Source organism: Elephantulus edwardii, unplaced genomic scaffold, assembly GCF_000299155.1.
Source record: "Elephantulus edwardii isolate Elephantulus edwardi_28Jun2011 unplaced genomic scaffold, EleEdw1.0 scaffold00061, whole genome shotgun sequence".
NCBI lineage: Eukaryota > Metazoa > Chordata > Mammalia > Macroscelidea > Macroscelididae > Elephantulus > Elephantulus edwardii.
Genome location: NW_006399811.1, coordinates 13,605,238 through 13,627,422, shown reverse-complemented (window position 1 = coordinate 13,627,422; position 22,185 = coordinate 13,605,238). Strand labels below are relative to the sequence as shown.

Here is a 22,185-nt window from a genome sequence, read left to right as displayed (position 1 = left end):
GGTTTATTATTGTTCTCTGCTTTCACTGGTCTTTTAATAGTTGCTTTTCATTCTGCACACTCTCCTACTCTCCCCCCCACCCCCAATGTCTTATATACATACTGTTTGTCTCATGCTCTTTCTTTTTCTTTTTTTTTTTCATGCTCTTTCTTGAATGACTGTACTACAGCAATGAAATAAGAAGGAAATGGTGAAGAGGATGCATACCAGCAGAGACTTTGCCATGGAAGAAAGTCTTGAGAATATTATCAAGGAGACATTTTTGATGTTTTTCATTGGTCTCAACACTGATTTTCTGTATGGCTAACAGGAATAGCAATGGATTGTCAGCCTTCCGTTCTCTGAGGAACTCTTTGAAGTAGTCCAAGTGCTGTGAATTTAGGAGAACTTCTGCTAAATTTCTAGGAGACAAAACAAAACAACATCACTGGTAGAAGACTACAGGGTAAGATTATGGACTAAACACACAATTGTTCATACTTTTTTTAACCAACACAACAGAAAACAAAAGAGTGGATTTAGAGGATAATTTTGGAACTCTGAGTTGATGGAAATAAAAATAGGGGATCAGAGCTATCAGTTCATAAATGAGAATTAGAAGGCAATGGGAGGGAATAAGAAGTTTAAGACTTCTAAATGAATATTTAGAAGATAAGAGATTTCAAGATAAAATTAACTGTTTTAGATTTAGAAGGAAAAGTAATTTATAGGATAATGTCCAAGAAAATGGATAGGTATTTCCATCAAATGAAAGACATAATAATTTATAAAGATGTTAGGTGTCATTGAGTTGAGTACAACATATTTGAGCCCTGTCCTATCCTGTGCCATTTTCACACTTACTGACATACTACAGCCCATTATGGCAGTCACTGTGTCAATCCATCTCATTGAAGGTCTCCCTGTCCTTTGCTGATCCTCCACCCTTTCAAATATCATGTCCTTCTCCAAGGAATAGCCCATCCTAGTAACATGCCCTAAGTTTGTGAGGCAAAGCCTGATCATTCTTGCCTCCAAAGAGCACTCAGGCTGCACCCTCTCCAAGACCTATTAGTTTGCTCTTTTGTCCATCCATGGGATGGATGTTCAGTGCTCTTCTCCAACAGCACAGCTCAAAGATATCAATTCTTCTGTCATCCTTATTCATTGTACAGCTCTTAGATGCACAGCAAGTGATCGAAAAGACTATGGTCTAAATAGGACGCACCTTAGTACTCAAACTGACATCATTACTTCTGAATATTTTGGAAAGGTCCCTAATTGCAGATTTTCCCAGTGTAATGTGTCTTCTTAATTCCTGTCTGCTGTACCAAGGGTCCAGGCTTGGATGCACTCACCAACCTATGCCAGGGAATATGAAGAAAAATTACCTGGCTAAAGGATTGGAAGAGGTCCATATTTATTATAATCCCCAAGAAAGGTGATACAACAGAATGTAGAAATTATTGAACAATAATATTAATATTACATGCATGCAAAATACTGCTGAAGATCATTACAAACTGGCCAGAACAGTACATAGATAGGAAACAGCCAGAAGTTCAAGCAAGATTTAGAAGAGATCATGGCACCAAGGATATCATTGTTAATGTTAAATGGATCCTGGCTGTAAGTAAAGAATACTAGAAGAATGCCTATTTGTGCTTCATTGACTATGCAAAGGCATTTGACTGTGTGGATTATAACAAGCTGTAGCTGACATTGAGAAGAATGGGAGTCCCAGAGCACTCAGTTGTTCTCATGTAAAACCTATACCTGGAGAGGGAGGCTTTTCTGTGAACAAAGCAGGGGAACACTGCATGGTTTAAAATTAGGAAATGACCCTCCTAATGCCAGGCCCATGTCAGGGAGCTGCCTTCTCATGCCAGGCCCATGGTGAAGAGTGGCTTGCTGACACCAGGCCCATGCTGAGGAGCTGCCTGCTGACACCAGGCTCACACTGGGAAGCAGCTAGCTGATGCCAGGCATGTGTCAGGGAACAGTGTGCAAGGAAAGCTGGAATCTGAATGAGTGTGAGTCTGGAACTCCAGTCCCATTGTATCTGGTCCACACCCAGAACTCGTCTGGGTGCTGCCAGCCCCTGCCCAGAACGCTGCTCCCGATGTGCACCAGGAATGGCGCTAGAACTTAAGTGAGGTACTTTGTGGGGAATTGGCTGGATCACATGGGACCCCTTAAGCTCAATCAGAAGGAAGTGAAACAGCTGGAGTTCATTCTTGAAGGAAAAGCCAAAGCCTCCTGGCTTTCCAATCAAATCTCAGTGCTCTATCTTATGTCTCCTCACATCCAGTCCATCAACTGCCCTTAGGCCAGAGCACATTGGGCTACCCTATCTGCAGCAGTTGTCTGACAGAGGAGACTGCTTCCACAGCTTTTTTCTCTATCAAACTGCGAGAAATCCAGATAGGGTAGCTACCACATCTTCTTCTGGAGTGGTGACTATTATCTCAGACATGAAAATCTCTACCACAGCAATGTCATGTCAGAAGCAAGCTATCTCACCTTTGACACAAGCCCAAAGCAATATGTCATGCCCCAAAAGTGACATCTTATCAATGGATTTCCTGAAGTCAGAAAGTCTGATGAAACATTCTGACACAGAATTAAAAAAAAAAACAAAACAAAACATAAAACAGAACAACCCAAAATAATGACTGAATATTATCAACGGGTGAAAGATAAACTTGAAGAATTACAGGACACTGTAAGCAAAACCCAGGAGAAGCTTTAAAAAAATCCAAAACAATACAGATAAAATACACGAGGCATTACTGGCTCTGGAAAAACAACAAACCACAATCTAAAATATGAGGACCAATGTTTCAGATGCTGTCAACATAATGGAGGGTCACATGAACAGGGTTGAAGAGATGGAATACAGAACCAGTGAGACAGAAGATATAATTGTCACCAATGATCTGCTAGAGCAAAAAGCAGAATAAAAAAGGAAGGATAAAGAAGAAAGAAAGCTCAAGAATAATGTGGGACACCATCAAGAGAAACAATATGTGCATCATTGGAATCCCAGAACAGGAAGAACTAACTAAAGGCACCAAAAAAGTTGTGGAAGAATTACTAGAGGAAAACTTTCCAGGCATAATGAAGAATGATAGAATATATACTAAAGAAGCTGAGAAAATACCATATAAAATAGAACAAAAAAGAAAAAAACACCAAGGAATATCATAATCAAATTTGCCAGAACCAAAGATAAGGAGAGACTTCTGAAAGCAGCAAGGGAGAAACAAAGAGTAACTTGTCAGGGAGAGCAAATAAGGTTAAGTACCAATTTCTCAGCAGAAACCATGCAAGCAAGAAGACAATAAAATGACATATATTGAACACTCAAAGAACACACTCTCAACCAACCACACTGTACCCAGAAAAATTGTCTATCAAATATGAAAGAGAGCTCAAGATATTCCCAGAAAAACAAAACCGTTGTAAAAACAAGACAATCATTGAAGGAAACATTAAGACATGTCCTTCTTACAGAAGAGTCACAGAAAACCGGATGGACCAAAGTAACTAGCACCAACACACACACACACGAACTCAACAAAATGGTAGCAATAAAACCTTGCCTCTCAATAATCACACTGAATATGAATGGTTTGAATGCACTACTGAAGAGAAAAAGAGTAGCAGATTGGATAAAAACACAAATTCCATCAATATGGTGTCTACAAAAGACGCATAGGAAAAATGAAGATAAAGAATGACTAAAAATAAAAAGGATGGGGGGGAAATATACCAAGCAAATGGGAAACAGAAAAAAGCAGGGGCAGTGATAGTAATCTCTGATAAAATAAATTTCAATGTAAAAACCATCACAAAGGACCCGGAAGGTCACTATATAATGCTTAAAGGGTCAGTAGAACAAAAGATATAACAATATCTAGGCACCAAATGAAAGACCTGCAATATATATAAAACAAACATTAACAAAACTGAAAAAGGAAATAAGACAATACTACTATAGTAGTTGGAGACATCAATATACCACTCACAAGAAAAGATAGAATTACCAGAAAGAAACTCAACAGAGATGCTGAAGAATTAAATCACACAATAAACCCACTCGACCTCATAGATATGTAAAGGCTGGTGCACCCCTAAAAAGCACAGTACACCTTCTTCTCCAATAAGCATGTAACGTTCTCCAGAATAGATCACATTTTAGATCATAAGCACTCACCCATAAATTTAAAAACATAGAAATAATACAAAACATCTTCTCAGACCACAATGCTACAAAAGTAGAAATTAATAACAAGAGGATAAAGGAGAAAACACCATACATTTGGAAGCTGAACAGCACCATGCTTGAACATGACTGGGTACTAGAAAAAAATGAAAAATGATATTAAAAAGTTTCTTGAAACAAATGACAAAGAAAACACCACTTAACAAAATTTCTGGGAAATAGCTGAAGAACTAATCAGAGGTCAATTTACAGCAATAAACACACACATCAAAAGGCAGGAAAAAATGACCACTGACTCCCTAAACCAATATTTTCAACAAATTGAAAAAGAATAGCAAGAAAACCTGACACCCTATAAAAAACCTAAAATTATAAAAATTAGAGCAGAAATAAATGAAATAGAAAACAAAACAATTAAAACCATCAACAAAACTAGGAGCTGGTTCTTTGAAAAGGTCAATAAAATTGAGAAGTCTCTAGCAAAACTAACACAGGAAAAGACACAAATAATCTGAATGAAAGATGAAATGGGCAATGTCACAACAGAACCAACTAAAATAAAAATACTAACTTTGGAATATTATGAAAAATTATACTCAAACAAATATGAAAACCTAGAGGAAATGGACAAACACTTAGAAATTTGCAACCTACCTAATCAGACACAAACTGAGTGAATACCTGAATAGATTCATTACAAAAGAGGAAATTGAAAAGATACTAAAACAACTTCCAGCCAAAAAAAGCCCTGGACCAGTTGGTTTTACAAGTGAGTTTTATTAAACATTCAGAGAAGAACTTACCAATTCTACATAAACTATTTCAGAAAATAAAAAAAGATGGAATTCTCCTAGACTCATTCTATGAAGCAAACATATCCTTGATCCCAAAGCTAGGTAAAGACACCACCAAAATAGAAAACTATAGGCCAATATGTCTCATGAACATAAATGAAAAAATCCTGAATAAAATATTGGCCAATAGAATCCAATAATACAACAAAAAAATAATTCACCATGACCAAGTAGGATTAATAACAGGTATGCAAGGATGCTTCAACATAAGAACAACAATAAATGTAATTTATCATATTAATAAAGCAAAGAACAAAAACCACATGATACTATTAATTGATGCATAAAAGATCTTTGACAAAATCCAACACCATTTACTGATTAAAACACTCAACAAAATGGTATTAGAGAGGAATTTCTTCAACATAGTAAAAAGTATATACACAAACCCGAGAGCCAACATTGTTCTCAATGGAGAGAGATTAAAGGTATTCCCTTTGAGAACAGGAACTAGTCAAGGATGCCCACTATCACTTCTCCTATTCAATATAGTATTGGAAGTCTTAGCGATAGCAATAAGGCAAGAGAAGGAAATAAGAGGTAACTAAGTTGGCAAAGAAGAGATAAAATTATCTCTATATGCAAATGATATGATAGCAGGCTTAGAAAGCCCTAAAGACACACCCATGTTCATTGCAGCTTTGTTCACAATAGCAAGGAGTTGGAAACAACCTAAGTGCCCATCAACAAACGAATGGCTAGAGAAGCTGTGGTATATTCGCACAATGGAATACTATGCTGCATTAAAAAACAAGGAACTCATGCAATATTATTCAAAATGGTTGACTCTGGAGAACATTATGCTGAGTGAAATATCCCAGTCACAAAAGGACAAATATTACATGATGCCACTGTTGTAGAATGGGACTGTCCTTGGGGTTGGGGAGAGACTGAGTAAGATGGGTTCAATAATGTATACTGCACTGAAACAGAGGAGGGAGAGAACCGTCTAAAAGAGAGATGTAACTGGGTATCTCTGTCATCACAGGAGACTAGAGCGAGGGCTGCATGGTGGAGGGGACCTGGGGGAGTGTTTGTAAAACAATGAAAGAATCTTTTCTTTTACTTTTCCATAATTTTTGGACTCATGTACCTATAACTTGTTAGTCAAATTCGTGTCTTCTAGGTTGCAACACCCCCATGATACATCTTGAAGGATATGTACATGTACAGCCAAGCACAATCAATAAGAGTGCATCTGAATTCCAAAATCAATCTCCATAATAGTCTATGTGTTTCCTACTGCCAAAGGGGCCCTTTAGAGTAGTGAGAGAAGATCTTCACCCTGAAGCCCACAGCGTCCCTTTTCAGCAGGAAGTAGCTAAGAGAATACGCCGTCCCCTTTTCCTTATGACTCAGGGTGAAGTCTCTCTCAGGGAGGAGTGATAGGGAATGGCAAAGGATACACTGACAAAGAAGATTAATCAGAACTGGCTTTGACAAGCACTGTGGCATTTGGACAAGAACAAACTGGGAGGAGGGTGGAGAGAGTGGTGCAGCAATGAATGAGTGGAAGCCCAGAATCTCTGTAAATGTTTATGAAAATTAATAAAATATAATTATAGGGAAAAAAAAAAGAAAGCCCTAAAGAGTCAGCAAGAAAACAACTGGGCATAATTGGTCAGTTCAACAAAATGGCAGGATACAAGATCAATATAAAAAAATTAATTGGATTTCTTTATGGTGACAAAGAGAATACAGAACTGGAGCTCATTTAAAAAAATACCCATCACAATAGCTAATCACAAGATTAAATACTTGGGAGTAAGTCTAACTAGAAATACAAAGGATTTATTCAAAGAAATTTACAAAACATTACAAGAAACAAAAAGAAACCTGGAGAAATGGGAGATTATATCTTGCTCATGGATAGGAAGACTAAGCATTGTGAAAATGACAATACTATCAAAGACAATCTATACATTCAAGGCAATCCCAATACAATTACCAATTCCATTCTTCAATGAGATGGAAAAGGTAATCTCCAATTTAATTTGGAATGGAAAGAGATCTTGAATAAGCAAAGCACTCCTTAAAAAGAGAAACAAGGTAGGAGGCATCTCACACCTTGATTTCAAATACTACTACACAGGTGGTGGTCAAGACAGCATGGTACTGGTACAATGACAGACACATTGATCAATGGAATAGAATTGAGAAGCCAGAAATCAGCCCATCTACCTATGGTCAACTGATTTTTGATGAGGAGATGAAATCAATTAAGTGGGAAAATGACAGCCTTTTTGACAAATGATGTTGGCAAATTGAAAAACTATCTGTAGAAAACTCAAGCAAGATCCACACCTCACTCCATACACAACTCAGGGTGGATCAAGGACTTAGGACTAAAACCAAGGACTATAAACTTCACCAGAGAAAAACTTGGAAGAATTCTAGAAGCCCTAATCCACAACATAAACAGTCTTCTGAGCATCCTAAAAAACCTACAACCAGGAGATGGTAAAATAGATGAATGGGACCTTCTAAGATTAAAATCCCTATGCACATCCAAAAACTTTTCCAATAGGGTAAAAAGGGAAGTCACAGACTGGGAAAGAACATTTGGCCATTACATGTCTGATAAGGGACTTATTTTGTGACTTATAAGGACTTATAAAATACTTGAGCACAACAACAAGATAAAGGTGAACAACCCAATTGAAAAATGGGCACAGGATATGTACAGACACTTGACCAAAGAAGACATTCAGATGGCCAACAAACACATGAAGAAATGTTCAAAATCCCTAGCTCTAAGAGCGATGTAAATCAAAACAACTATGAGATATCCTCTTATCCCAGTAAGAATAACAAAATTTAACAGAACAGCAAACAACAAATGCTGGCGAAGTTGTGCAGAAATGGGAACACTTATTGACTGTTGGTGGGAGTGAAAAATGGTACAAACACTATGGAAGGCAGAATCGCAGTTTTTCAAAAAGTTGGAAAGAGAAATACCATTTGACCCAGCAATTCCACTACTGGAAATACACCTTAAAGAAACCATAACTGCCATTCAAGCAGATATATGCATACCCATATTTATTGCAGTTTTATTCACAATAGCAAAGAGTTGGAAACAATTCAAGTGCCCATAGAGAAACTCTGGTATATTCACAAAATGGAATACTATGTGGCATTAAAAAACACGGAACTCATGAAATATTACACAAAATGGGTGACCCTGGAGGACATTGTGCTGAGTGAAATATCTCAGTCACAAAAGGACAAATATGGCATAGTGCCAGTGTTGTAAAGCAGGAACAACATCAGGGTTGGGGGGAAACTAAGAGAAGATAAATAATGTATTTAAATACTGCATTTAAATTGATGAGGGAGAGAACTGTTTAGGAGTAATATATGATTAGGCATTATTGTAATGGCAAGAGTCCAGAATGAAAGCCGGATAGAGGAGTGGTCTGCGGGATGGGGGAGACTGTATAACAATGAAAGAATTTATTTTTTTTTTACTTTTTAAAAAGAAAAGTGTTCGGGGGGGTGGAGGGTTTGGCAGGGAGGAAAGTGTGCAACAATGAATGAATGGAAATCCAAAGTCTCTGTAAACTTTCATTAACATTTTTAAAAAATGGAAAAAAATTAAAAAAAAACCAACCCATCACATTCCAAGAGGTTTCTTAAAGAATGAAAATAATCTGTTATTATAAAAATATGTCCAGTTTCCATCTCTCCAACTACCAGGAGGAAATCTTGCATAAACAAAAATGCTTGTGGAATCAGTTCAAAAGTAGATTAGATTTGGAAGCTAGCCTATTACTTTAAATCAATACTAGATACATTTTTAGTTTGGGATTTTTTTTAAAAAAATAAAATAAACCTATGTTATTAGGAAGCATAAAAAAACAACCAAAAAAACAAAACAAAGCTTTTGACCACTGGGCTGATTGTCAGCATCCTGACAGATGGTAAAGAGACTGAAATTGTTAACAGCTTTAGCTTGCTTGGCTCCACAACCAACACTCTTGGTACCAGCAGCCAGAAATCAAAAGATGAATTGCACTGGGAAAAAATCTATTGTCAGGGACCTCTCCAGAGTATTGAAGAGAAATTATGTCAGTCTAGAGACTAAAGAAGTGTGCCTGATCCAGGCCATAGTCTTTGCAATTACATACTATGCATCAGAGATCTGGACAGCGACCAAGGATGAAGAAGAAGTTTGCTTTTGAATTGTGGTGCTGGAGAAGAGTATTGAAATACCATGGACTGCTATGAGAGAAAAAACCAGGTTTGTCCTGTAGAGGGTTAAACCAACCTGCTTCTTGGAGGCAAGGATTTTGAAGCTCTGTCTGATAACTTCGGGCATGTTGCAAGGAGTGACCAGTCCTTGGATGGGGATATCATACTTGGAAGGATGGAGAGACAGCTCAAGAGAGGAAGAGACTGGATGAGATGGATTGGCTCAGTGACTGGGGTAATGGGGGTAGGTGTGACAGAGACAATGAAATTGGCTCAGGGTAGAGCAGGGTTCAGAGCTGTTTTACATAGGGTCATTATAAGTTGGATTTGACTTGACAGCACATAACAATGGTAACTGCTAATATTTTCCCATCAATCTAGTAATTCCTTTTTTAAATTGACACTTTAATGAAAGTTTATAGAGAATTTGGATTCCCATTCATTCATTGTTGCACATTTTCCTCCCTGTCCTCTCCTCCCCTCAGCTTTTCTCTTTGGAAAAAATTTTTTTTCATTTTATACAATTCCCCCCACCCAGTTCACTTTACCATGTTAGCTCTTATTCTAGACTCTTGTCATGCCAATAATATCTAATCATATATTCCTTTTATACAGTTCTCTCTTGTCTGTTTCAATCTAATAACTCTTAAATTTGCTACTTCTTGGAAGTTGTTTGTGTAGGAGTATAAACTAGTAAGCTGCTTCCCCCTATCTTCAGTGATATCCTTCCAGCTGGCCACCCTAAAGCTGTGTAGCTGTACCTGAACCTGGTCAGTAAATTTCCTGTCCCAATAAACTAATATATTTTGTTTGTCTCTGGGTCAGTTTTTGGGTCTATCTGCCAGACAAACCTTGAGGGACTTTCTGTTTGGGGAAGAAGCATAAAAGTATAATTAAATAAATCATAATATACTATGCTAATATTAGAAAAGGAAGTTATTACTTTTATGTACCAATGAGTTGGAAACGAACTCATTGCTGACCCTCTGGTGACCTTTCAGAGGCAATAAATCATATGGGAGGAGACAGTCCTTCTTTCTCCCATGGAGCAACTGTTAGATTTGAACCACATGTTTCACAACTCCTTACCGCTAAGATTTATACATATTGACATTAAATATGCCCATTATATTTAATTTTAAGAAACAGTTAAGGTCTTATATTGCATGATTCCAACTTCAGTAGGTAAAGATTTCAGATACAAAGTGTGCCTATGCAAACTAAATTTTATACAAATAATGTACATATTACACTTCCATCCCCAACACTACAATGAATTTTTGTGGTGTAATATGATGATGGTTTTTTTTACAGAAATAGGCTAAATACTTTTCTTTCATAGCTTGCTTATGAAAACCCTATACCAAGGAAGGTTGTGGTTGAAAAATTATAAAGCACATATTATTTCTGGAAATATCATAGGTGTGATTGATGAAAAAAGATAGGAAAACCTACAAAGAGAAACATAAATTCCTTTTTAGATATGCTGAGATTAAAGATAGAGCTTATGCCTGGAGAGGTAGGGTAGCCATATCTTATACCTTACCTGGGTCTCACTGAAGGTTTCCTGGCTCCTCCCTTCTTACAGGACCATTTCCTTTTTGCAAATTCAAAAGTTTTTGGTGCCTTGATAATTTCCACCATAAAATCTGATGAATAGTTGGGGTACATCATGTCATGAGAAACATTACAGAGAGTAAGAAGGGACAAAATAGCATGATTTACCATTCATTAGGTGCAAGTAGAAAAATTATAGTCCCCAAAACTGCTGCCGTACCGTATCAGATGATGATTATTGTAAATAAGGATTTAGGGATGATTTGCATTTCTGTGACTGATATCAGTTCAGGCTATCTCACTAAGGTTTCTTGGCACTAGGTCATCAAGAAACTCTTTAAGACCAAGGCATTATACTACTCAACAGTACACTAATCAATACCAAGTGGCAGCTGTCTCTTCCACTAGGCATTTATACTGGATCCTTGTCTGCATGATATTCTATACCCAGTCACACCACCACTGCTTTCCTAAATATTCCACTTGCCCTTTGGAACCCTTGTTTTACAAGCAGCTAAAACCAAGACCAAATCCATTGCCATTGAGGAAATTCTAATCCAAATTGACTCCTTGAGATTTAGATAGAACTGTTCTATGGGATTTTCTTGACTTTAATACTCATGGAAGCTGTTCATCTGGGCTTTTTTCCTGGCACTGCTGTGTGGATTTGAACTGCTAGCCTTTAGCTAGTCCCCTTGATCCTTTTTTACTCCTTTTAAAAAAATGTATTTGATTGAGTGAAAGTATACAAATTAAATTGGGTTTTTATTCAATCATTCATAGACATTTTGTTTTATAACGTAATCAATTACAATATCTAATCAAACCTTTATCATGTATTGTCTTTTTCCTTCACCAAAATAATTTTTGCTTGCCTTTGCCTTCCTTCTTATCCCTGTAAAGCCTTAAAGATTGATTATATCTGCATGCAAAACCTTCTTTAGCATTTTATTTTAGTAGTCTTATACCATAATTGTCCTTTGTGACTGACTTATGACATTCTTCTTGCAATCAGTCAACTCTCCCATACTCAAGTCATTTCTCCACCTTTTTGCTTGGAAAACTATACTTCCACCACAAGCTCCTCAAATGGTGAGTGTTTATTCCATCACACCATGCATCATTCATAGAGTATTCTTGTTTCCTACTGCCATTTAGAAATCATTACTAAAATTATTACAGCATTACTGCTGAGAAATAACAGATTACAAAGATCTCAGTATGAGAAAATATTAATGTTGTAGAAGAAAACATAATTATAAATTCATTAAAGGCAGGGGTGGTGTCTTTTTCATTTTTATAAAACCCCCAAGATTTAAAACATGGTCTTGCTATCAGCAATTACTCTAAAAAAATGTTCATTAAGAAGAAAGTATCACAGGAAACTTTTGTGTCATTTAAAATATTTATAGACAAATGGCATACAAAAGGGGTATATTATAATAGAAATAGGTATTGTATATAGAAAAATATACAATTGAATAGGGATAAAAAGCAAAGTTGTACTATAAAAGATTGTTGTTGTGTGCTGTCAAGTCAATGTTGGCTCATAGATAGAGACCCCATAGGACAGAGTAGAAACCCTCCCATGGGTATTCTTAGGTTGAAATATTTATGAGAGAAGATCATCAGGTCTCTTCTGCAGAGCTGCTGGTAGGTTTGAACCATCAACTTTCTCATTAGCAACCAAACAATGGTGCCAGCCAAGTAGTTAGATGTTATTGAGTTGAGCACAACTCACAAAAACCCTATGAACAAAAGATATGAATCCTGTCCCATCCTGTGCCATTCTCATCATCTCTGACATGCTGAGTCCATTGTTGCAGTTAGTGTCAATCTGTCTGGTTAAGGGTCTTCCTCTCTTTTTCTGACCCTCCACCTTTAAAAGCATGATGCCCCTCTCCAAGGAAAATCCTCACCTAGCAAATACGCCAATGTTTGTGAGACGAATCTTTGCCAACACTTGGTGATTGCATGCATTATCAGGACCCTGGAAAACTGAGTATTCTAAAAATAAAACAAAATAAGCTCTCCATATAAAATATGTAGAAATGCTGGGTAAAAAGAACACATTTAAACACTCTTTAGTTTATAACAAATTAAGACAAAATTGATAAAGAAAAAACAAACCACATACACAGAAGCAGATAATCAAAGGGGGGAAACAAAAAAGGGGGTGCAAAAAAGCTAAGAAAGATAAACTGATACCAATACTTTATCTGACATTTGCAATATTCAAGCCACTTGGAGACAGAAAACAAAGTCAGATGCCTTTAGAAAACGACCAAAGACTATGGCACTGCTTTTACATTCAAGATATGTTATAAGGTGAAAACAGGTACTGGGAAAATTACTAGAGACTTAGACAGAATTTTGACAGGAGAGGACAAAAACTGAAGTTCAGAGATCACCAGAAACATCCCAAGCTTTCAGATGAAACTCTCAAAAGAGTAAGAAATGATAATCAACTTTGAATCCCATGAATACAAGAGCTATTAAGCATATGAGAAATAATCAACGTATTATAATGGTAGAATAAAGAGAGGGAAAATGCAAGATCGTCTTAGTCATAAAGAAATACCGTTTGACAAAATGCAACACTCTTTCATGATATAAGCAATAGTACTTAGGAATAAAAAAGAGGGCATAGAAATAGAAAGAAACTTCTTCAACATGAGGACAGCCACTTGTGAGAAAACCACCATTAACATTTTAATGGATAATAAATTATTTAAATTTTTCTTCCCAAGATCAGGAACAGAATGAGTATATTTGCTTTTTTCACTTTCACATACTTTTTTTTTTTACCTGAAGTCCCAGCCAGAATGATTAAGTGAAGCAATGAAAGGAAAGAAATAAAATTAGAAAGAAGAGGGGAAACTATTTCTATTCTAAGATGACATTAACTTTGATATTTAAAAATATTGTAAAGATTCCACTATAAAACAAACGTAGAAGAACTTATAGGTAAATTCAGCCAAGTTGCAGGATAAAAGATCACAAACAAGATCATTTGCCTTCTATACAATTGTTGTTGTCATTAGGGGGCATGAAGTAGACTACGACTCCTAGGGACCCTATGAGAAATACATCAGAACCTTGCTCTATCCTGTACCATCCTCACAGTCTCTGTCATCCTCAAGCCTGTTGTTACAGTCATTGTGTCAATCCACTCATTGTGGGTCTTCCAATCTTTTGCTTCTTCTACATTTCCTAGTATGATGTCTTTTTCTAAGGACTAGCCCCTGCTGATAACATACTCAACGTATGTAAGACAAAGTTTAATCATTTTGCCTCTAAATAATTACCCTGATTACTCTTCTTCCAAGACAGACTTATCTGTTCTTTTGAAAGTCCATGGTATATATAATTTTTCTATGCACTAACAATGAACAATCTGAAAATAATATTAAGAAAACAATGTCAGGGGAGCTCTGGTGGCCTAGTGGCAAGAAGCTGCACTGCAATCCCAGAGGAACACGGTTCAAATCCACCAGATGCTCTGCCGGAGAAGGAGGCGCAATATCCTCCTGTACCAGTCAGATCTGATTTGACGGTACACGCACACAAAAGAATAATAATAATAAAAAAAAAGAAAACAATGTCATTTAAAATAACATAAAAAATGGAGTTGTTTGGAAGTTAACTAAAAAATTTTATGCACTGAAATTATAAAGAGATTAAATAAGACCTAAGTAAATGGGAAGATATTCTCTGTTCATGAATTGGAAGACTTAATGCTTTTAAGATGTCAATACAACTCAAATTCATCTCAGATTCAAAGAAATCTCTATCAAAAATAAAAATATTATAATAAATTAAAGATATTAGATATTCCCAAAGTAATCTATAGTACTAGTGCAATAATAATGATGAAAATTTAGAGACTGATTCTAATATTTATACAGAAATACAAAGAGCTAAGAAAAACCATGTGAATCTTTAAAAGAAAAAAGCAAAATACTTAAACAAATTCTCAACATTTATTGTAATCATACCATACTTAAGATAGTATAAGTAGCTGTTTAAGAACAGACAAAGAGGCCAACACAGCCAAAGAGTAAAGAAGAAAGGCCACATAGAGATTGAAATCTGATTTACACCAGAACTGGCACTGTGAAGTAGTGGGGAAAGTACAGTCTTTTTGGCAAATGGTGCAGATCAACTGGACAGTCATATTTAAAAAACAAAACAAAACAAACAAAAAAAACCCTGAAATATAATACTCCTATCTCACATTGTACATAAAATCAATTTAAGTTGGATCACAGATCTAAATATTAGAAGTAAAGGAGAAACATTTCCAGAAAACAAATACATACATGAGAACATCTTTATAATTTTGGAGGAAAGCAATAAACCAAACCCCATTGCCTTTGAATGAATTCTGACTCAAAGCAACATTCCACAGGATTTCCAAAGAGGAAAATCTTTGCTGGACCACACTGCTTCATCTTTCTTTCAAGAAATCACTGGTGAATTCAAACTGTTGATCTTTCATTTGTTAGTAGCTATTAAAGCTACCATGAAGGAGAGAAAGACAGAGAGAGAGAGAGAGAGAGAGAGAGAGAGAGAGAGCCTAGATTATAAACTATAAAACCTCATCAACACTAAGTGGGAACTGACTCATAAATGAGTCTCCAATGTGTTTTTAGAGGCTGTAAATCCCACAACAGGAAATTTTTCATCTTTCTCCCATGGATCCTCTAGTGGGTTCTAACTGCCAGAGATATATCTCCTTCAGATTAATGATGCAACTCCCTAAGCTGTAGGCCACCAGAGCTCCCTATATAGCTGATAAATGAGTAACAAGTCAACAAAGGACAGAAAATGAAATATAAAAATGCACATTTTATAAGAGACTTGGATTGAATTGAGTATACATATACAACACACACACAAATACAAACACACACTGCATATGCAAAACAGGGAGCGAAGACTCTGTGAGGAGGAAGGTGGCATCAAGATTGGAAGAAGACTTACCAACAACCCGTTATGCAGATAAAACAACCTTGCTTGCCATAACTGAGGAAGGCATGAAGTGTTTGCTGCATAAAGTCAAGGCCTATAGACTTCACTATGGACTGAAGTTCAACATCAAGAAAACAAAGATTCTTACCATGGAGCCAATTGGCAGTATCATGATAGATGGAGAAGATATTGAGATTGTTAACAATTTCAGCTTCCATTATTCCAAAATCAACGCTGTTGGCACCAGAAGTCAGGAATTCAAAAGAGAAAATACATTGGGCATATCTGTTGTCAGAGACCTCTCCAAAGTACTGAGAAGCAACGATATCAGTCTAGAGATTAAAATGCATCTGATCAACAATGGTCTTTGTAGTTACTTGCTATGCATCAGAGAGTTAGAAATGGCTGAGGATGATAGAAGAAGGTGTCTTTAAGTTGTGATGCTGGAGAAAAGTACTGAACATACTATGGACTTCCAAGAGAACAAACAAGTTTGTCCTGGAGAACATGAAATCAGTTTGCTCCCTGGAGGCAAGAATTTTGAAGCTCCATCTCACAAACTTTGGGCATGTTGCCAGGAGGGATCTGCCCTTGGAAAAGGACATCATGTTTGGAAGTGTGGAGGGGACAGTGCAAGAGAGGAAGACCCTGGATGAGATGGATTGACTCAGTAACTAGGGTAATAGGAGTAGGTGTGTTGGAAACAGAGAAATTGTCTTAGGATAGGGCAGGGTTCCAAGCTATTACACATAGGGCCGCTATGAGTTGTAGGTGACTTAACAGACTATAACAACAACACACCTAGGTGAATAGGGAACAAAAAGGCAGTCAACATTGTCGGTAATAAGAGTAATGCATATTAAAACAACACATCTAGAGATAAATATCAATGAGCAGACATTCAAGATTTCCCTTCTCAACGTTAACCATGTTAACTTCTATGTCAAAGATCTTGTAGCAAACACTCCATTGTGAAGCTTGGATTCCCTGACCTTAATCAACTCAATGAGGCTGCACCTCAAGGATCATCCTGTTAGCTGGTTTCAACTACCTTGCAGTTCAGCATCTCCCTCTGACCAAACCTGCCTCTTCTCCTCTGCAGGGCTTTAGTCCTAAGACTCTCTAATAAACCTTTTCCAACAAATCTGTAACTCCAGGAAACCTGGCAAAAGATAAAGTCATATTATTCAAACCCTACAATGATAGTTAGATAAGAAAGCACAAAATCAGCTAGTCAGTTGCCATCAAATCAACTGTTACTGATGGTAATCTCATGGTAATCCCTGAATAGAATTTGTTCCATAGGGTTTTCAGTCTGACATTTTTTGGAAGCATATTTCTAGGATTTGCCACCAAATTTGTTAACAGTCAAACTAGTTAACTATTTGCACCACGCAGGTGCAAGAGATAAAAAGGTAGGAGTTAGCATTCACCACCATAATCATCATCATCAACTTTATTTGTGTCATAATTTCATGACACTCTTTTCTGGCTTTGTAGAAGAAAAAATATTACTCCTGATCATTGTTCTCCCTGGCTAGGGACCTCCGGTGTCATCATCTGTAGGGAGTTGCATTGCCAAGCAAAAGACTATGGGTCTGGTGGTTCAAACCCACCAGCTGCTCTGAGGAAGAAAGATATTGTCTTCTGTTATTATTTTGTCTTCTCTCATCACAACTTACAGGGTCAGTATGAATTGGAACTGACCTGGTGGCAGTGAGCTGGAGTGGATAATTATCCCATTTCAAACAGATAACAGATTGTGCTCTGGTGGTAAAGAGCAGAGGGAGCTGTACTGCTAACCCAAACAAACAAAACCCAGAACATTTAACTCTTTTTTTGTCTCATACAACTTGAGTTTGGAGATTCTGTCCTACCTGGGTATCTCAAATCTATCATTTAAGCACTTGCCTATTCCAGGTACTTTTTCACAGTACACTCTGTAGTCATCACTGATCCTCTCAATGGCCATCTTTGGGTTTCTGTAGCACAGTTCCTCAAAGGTCATTTTTGTTACATCTGTCAAGTATGGAAACACAGGAATAGAGTTTAGTTGCCCACTCTAGACTCAAAGATTCATGTGCTCTTGTTGGAGATTCTGTCTTCAAGATGTTTTTTAAAATATGGCAATGGTGTTCAATGACATGCTTAAATAAGGAATACACATTTTCTAAATTAAAGTAAAGGAGTCCTGCATCACAGTGGCTAAAACTTGGATGCTGACCAAAAAGTTGGGAGTTGAAACTCATCAGATGTCTAGGGCAGTAGAGTCTTATTCTAAACCACTCCTCTCCTCATTCTAGGATGGACTAGTATGCTATGTGTGGGGATGGCTGTTAAAAATGTATTGTAGGGATAGTGGTTAAAAATAGAAATGCCGGGGGAGCTCTGGTGGCCTAGTGGCAAGGAGCTGCAAGTACAATCCCAGAGGCGCACGGTTCAAATCCACCAGATGCTCTGCCGGAGAAGGAGGGACAATTTCCTTCTGTACCAGTCAGATCTGATTTGACGGTATACTCACACAAAAATAATAAAATAAAAAAATTAAAAAAAAATAGAAATGCCTTGGACCTGATTCTGACATTAGGTGTTGTGAGGAGAAGATGCTTCTCATATGCACAGAACGGAGTATTCGGCTTAACAACAGTAATGCTTTTTAGTGGCATGAGTCTGATTAAGCTGAAGTGTTATATCTCCCTTGAGGGCCAGCAGGGGACTCTGCTGTTTACTGTCAACCTCTGGAAAGTCATTTATCCTCCTTGTCTTTCTTTCATTCCTATTAGTTACCATTGAGTTGATTTTGAATCCTAGAGACACCACAAGTGCAGAGCAGAACTGTTCCACAGGGTTTTCAAGACTGTGACCATTTTAGGAGCAGATCTCCAAGCTTGTTCTGTAAGGTAGCCCCTATGTAGATTTAACATGCCAGTATTTTGGTTTAATGGTTGCTAATTGTCATTGAGTTAACCATGACTCATGGCAGCTCTATAAACCTTGCTCTATCCAGCACAGCAAAATTCTCATGATCTCTGCCATACTCATGCCCATAGTTGCAGCTACAGTGCCAATTTGTCATCTTGAGGGCCTTCTTCCCTGTCACCAACCCTCTGTCTTTCCCTGTGTGCTGTCTTCCCCAGGCATTGACTTCCCCTAGCAACATACCATAAGGGAGCTCTGATGGCTTAATGTCAAGGAATTGTGCTGCCAACGCTAAAGTACATGGTTCGAGTTCACCAGTTGCTCTGCAGAAGAAAGATGGACAATCTCCTCCATGTGATTAATTGCCTCTGAAAACTTGCTGGAAGATCAGCTATGGCTTGGTTCCAACTAGGCAGTATTCAACAACAAGATGCCCAAAGTATATGAGATGAAGTTTCATTATCCTTGCCTCTAATGCACCTTGGCTTAGTAATCAAACACTTAACTATTTGTATCACCTCAAGATTCTGCACTTCAATTATTGAGCTCTAAAACCAGGTAGGGGTTAGGGAAGAAAAGGTATAACAATGAATTAATGAAAAAATCCAACTTTTCTGTAACCTTTCATTAAAATCACAATTAAAAAAATGAGTAGAGTAGTAGAAACCAACTTGATAGTATCTAACAACAAGAGTGCTTATATCACAGATTAAAGATCAAATGATGTAACCCTTGCATTGCACCATGCTTAAATACAGCTAATAATTATTAAATTTATATTAATAGATTTCAGTTGCTTATATACAAGGTGCTGTACACTGTGCTGCATTCTGGAGATGTGCTTTTGCAAAACTTCTGTCTCTTTTGGTTTTTCCTTGCAAATGTATTTTTGGGTCCCTAAGCATTATTTCTCCTCCTTCACTGACTATCCACTTTGCCAAGCATGATGTAATTCTGCAAGGACTGGCCCCTCCTAACACAATGTCAAAAGTGGTGTATCAAAGATGATAAGGATGGCACAAGATGGGACACGGTTCAGATCTGACGTTCATAGGATTGCTGTGAGTTGTACTCAGCTCAGCAGCACCTAACAACAGCAGCACATTTTTGTTCGAATCTACCAGCTGCTCCATGGGAGAAAGATGACCAGTCTCCTCTCATGCATCTTACAGCCTCTGGAAACCTGCTGGAGGATCAGTTGTGAGTTAGTTCTGACTCGACTGTAAGAACATGGTGTTTTAGTTGAGAATTCTCATTCTCATCATGATTCCACGTTTATACAAATAGTGCATTTCCAGGCACCTTCAATTATATACACTTAGTACAGGGTTCTGGAAGGTAGTACATAATACAAGGGGCCTATGTGTCCTACTTAACAGTTACCCAGGGTGGACAGTGTGTGGTGGAGCTCCCACTTAAGACAGGTTTGGAAGGAGGAGTGGCATCCACTTCCTAAACCACATGCCTTTGGAAACTCTATGAACTTTGAAAAAAGACAATAGTTATAAAAAGTCTTTTGTTCAAAGGGTCGCTATGAGTCGTGCTCAACTCGATGGCAGTCAACAACAACAATGGCAATATGTAAACTAAAAGAAAAAATATTACAGAACTTTCCCTTACCTTTCAGAAACACTGGAGATGTCACTTCTACCTGGAGAGAGCCTCCTTGTCGTAGGTCCTCACTCGCTATCTTTTGCCACTGCAAAGAGTCCATTTCCTCCATATTAGCCAAACCCTGGCTTAACTCCAGAGATTCCTGAACCCTCTTACACAAACGAATGCTCTCTTCTCTGCTTGAGGTTTCTTCTTTATTTTTATGCCACTTAATATTGGTTAACCTATTTTGAGTCTAAGAGAAGGAGGTGAGACAAAAGATGAACATTATTTGGTGCAGAAACTAGAACAGAATGAAGTTTTTGCAATAGCCTTGCCCTTCCATAAGGAGTTCTAATGACACAATGCATAATGTAACTGGTGGCAAAATGAAAGGTTAGCGGTTGTAATCTATCAGCTGCTCCATGAAAGAAAGATAACTTCTTGCAAAGCTCTAAGCCTTGGAAAGTCAGTATCAGTAGGAACCAAATGGCAGTGGGTTTGGGTGGGAACATTTCCGTGCTTCCATATGATAAAGACTTATATTGATTTCAACTTAGTAAAAACCATTGCTCTTTTCTATATTGTTATGGATAGAATTATAGCCCCCAAAAACATGTGTTGTAAATTCTAACTTCTTTGCCTATGGTTATAATCCCATTTATAATGAGATCGTCTACATTAAATTTATGAGGCAAGATTAGTGTATGATGTAGTTTTGTTATTCAAATATATTCACCAACAACCAGAGCCAAAAAGGAGGAAGTAGATGATTTCCACCAACTTTTGCAGTCAGAAATTGATCGAACATGCAACCAAGATGCACTAATAATAATGGGTAACTGGAATGCAAAAGTTGGGAACCAGGATGAAAGATAAATATGCACTTGGTGACAAATGAGGCTGGAGATAGAATGATAGAATTCAGCACAATAAATGATTTGTTCACTGAAAACATACCTTTCATAAGAAATATAAATGCAGGCTATACACATGTATTTCACCTGATGGTATATACAAGTCAGATGATTACATCTGTGGAAGGGATAATGACTGGAGAAGTTCAGTATCAGTAGGGAAAACTAGGACAAGTATACTAATTGTAGAATAGACTTGAACATTTCCAAGTTCAAGTTAAAGAGGTCAAATGGAATCCACAGGAATAAAAATTTCATCTTAAGTCTATCCCACCTGAATTTTTTTCTTATACATCTTTTTTTATTGAGACTTTAATGAAAGTTTATAAAGAATATGGATTTCCATTCATTAATTGTTGCACTTTTTCTTCCCTGCCCACCTCTCCCACCCAGTTCACTTTTCTCCTTAGGGAAAAAAAAGGCTTTTTTTGTTATACAATTCCTCTCCCCTTTACTATGCAGCTCTTCTAGTGGATAGATACCATACCATGCAAATAATACCGAATCATATATTCCACTTAAGCAGTTCTCTCCCTCATCTGTTTCAATGCAGGGTACACTGTTTATCCCCTCTTTTCTTAGGTTCACCCCAACCTCGATATCAGTCCTGTTTTATAACAATTATGCAGTATTCGCCCTATTGTGACTGAGATATTTCATTCAGCATAATGTCCTCCATGGTCACCCATTTTTGTATAATATTTCATGAGTACTTTGTGTATAATATTTCATGAGTACCCTGTTTTTCAATGCAGCATAGTACTCCAGTATGCGAATATATCAGAGTTTCACTATCCATTTGTTTATTGATGAATACTCGGATTGTTTCCATCTCTTTGCTATTATGAACAATGCAGCAATAAACATGCATGTTCATATATCTGCTTGGGCAGCAGTTCTAGTCTATTTAGGGTATATTACCAGTAGTGGAACTGCGGGATCAAAATGTATTTCTATTTCCAACTTTTTT

General features: G+C 37.2%; 1 protein-coding gene across 1 annotated transcript in view; it reads right to left on the bottom strand.

Annotated features, from left to right (window-relative positions):
- The window catches only part of RGSL1 (regulator of G-protein signaling like 1), a 183,880-nt gene that overhangs the window by 61,583 nt on the left and 100,112 nt on the right, over positions 1-22,185 (bottom strand). The window contains exons 9-12 of the mRNA XM_006887781.1: positions 20,326-20,554; positions 17,698-17,805; positions 10,802-10,904; positions 208-401 (exon numbers count right to left, since the gene is read on the bottom strand). Of these exons, the coding sequence (XP_006887843.1) occupies positions 208-401; positions 10,802-10,904; positions 17,698-17,805; positions 20,326-20,554 (634 nt within the window). The remainder of the gene's footprint in view (positions 1-207; positions 402-10,801; positions 10,905-17,697; positions 17,806-20,325; positions 20,555-22,185) is intronic.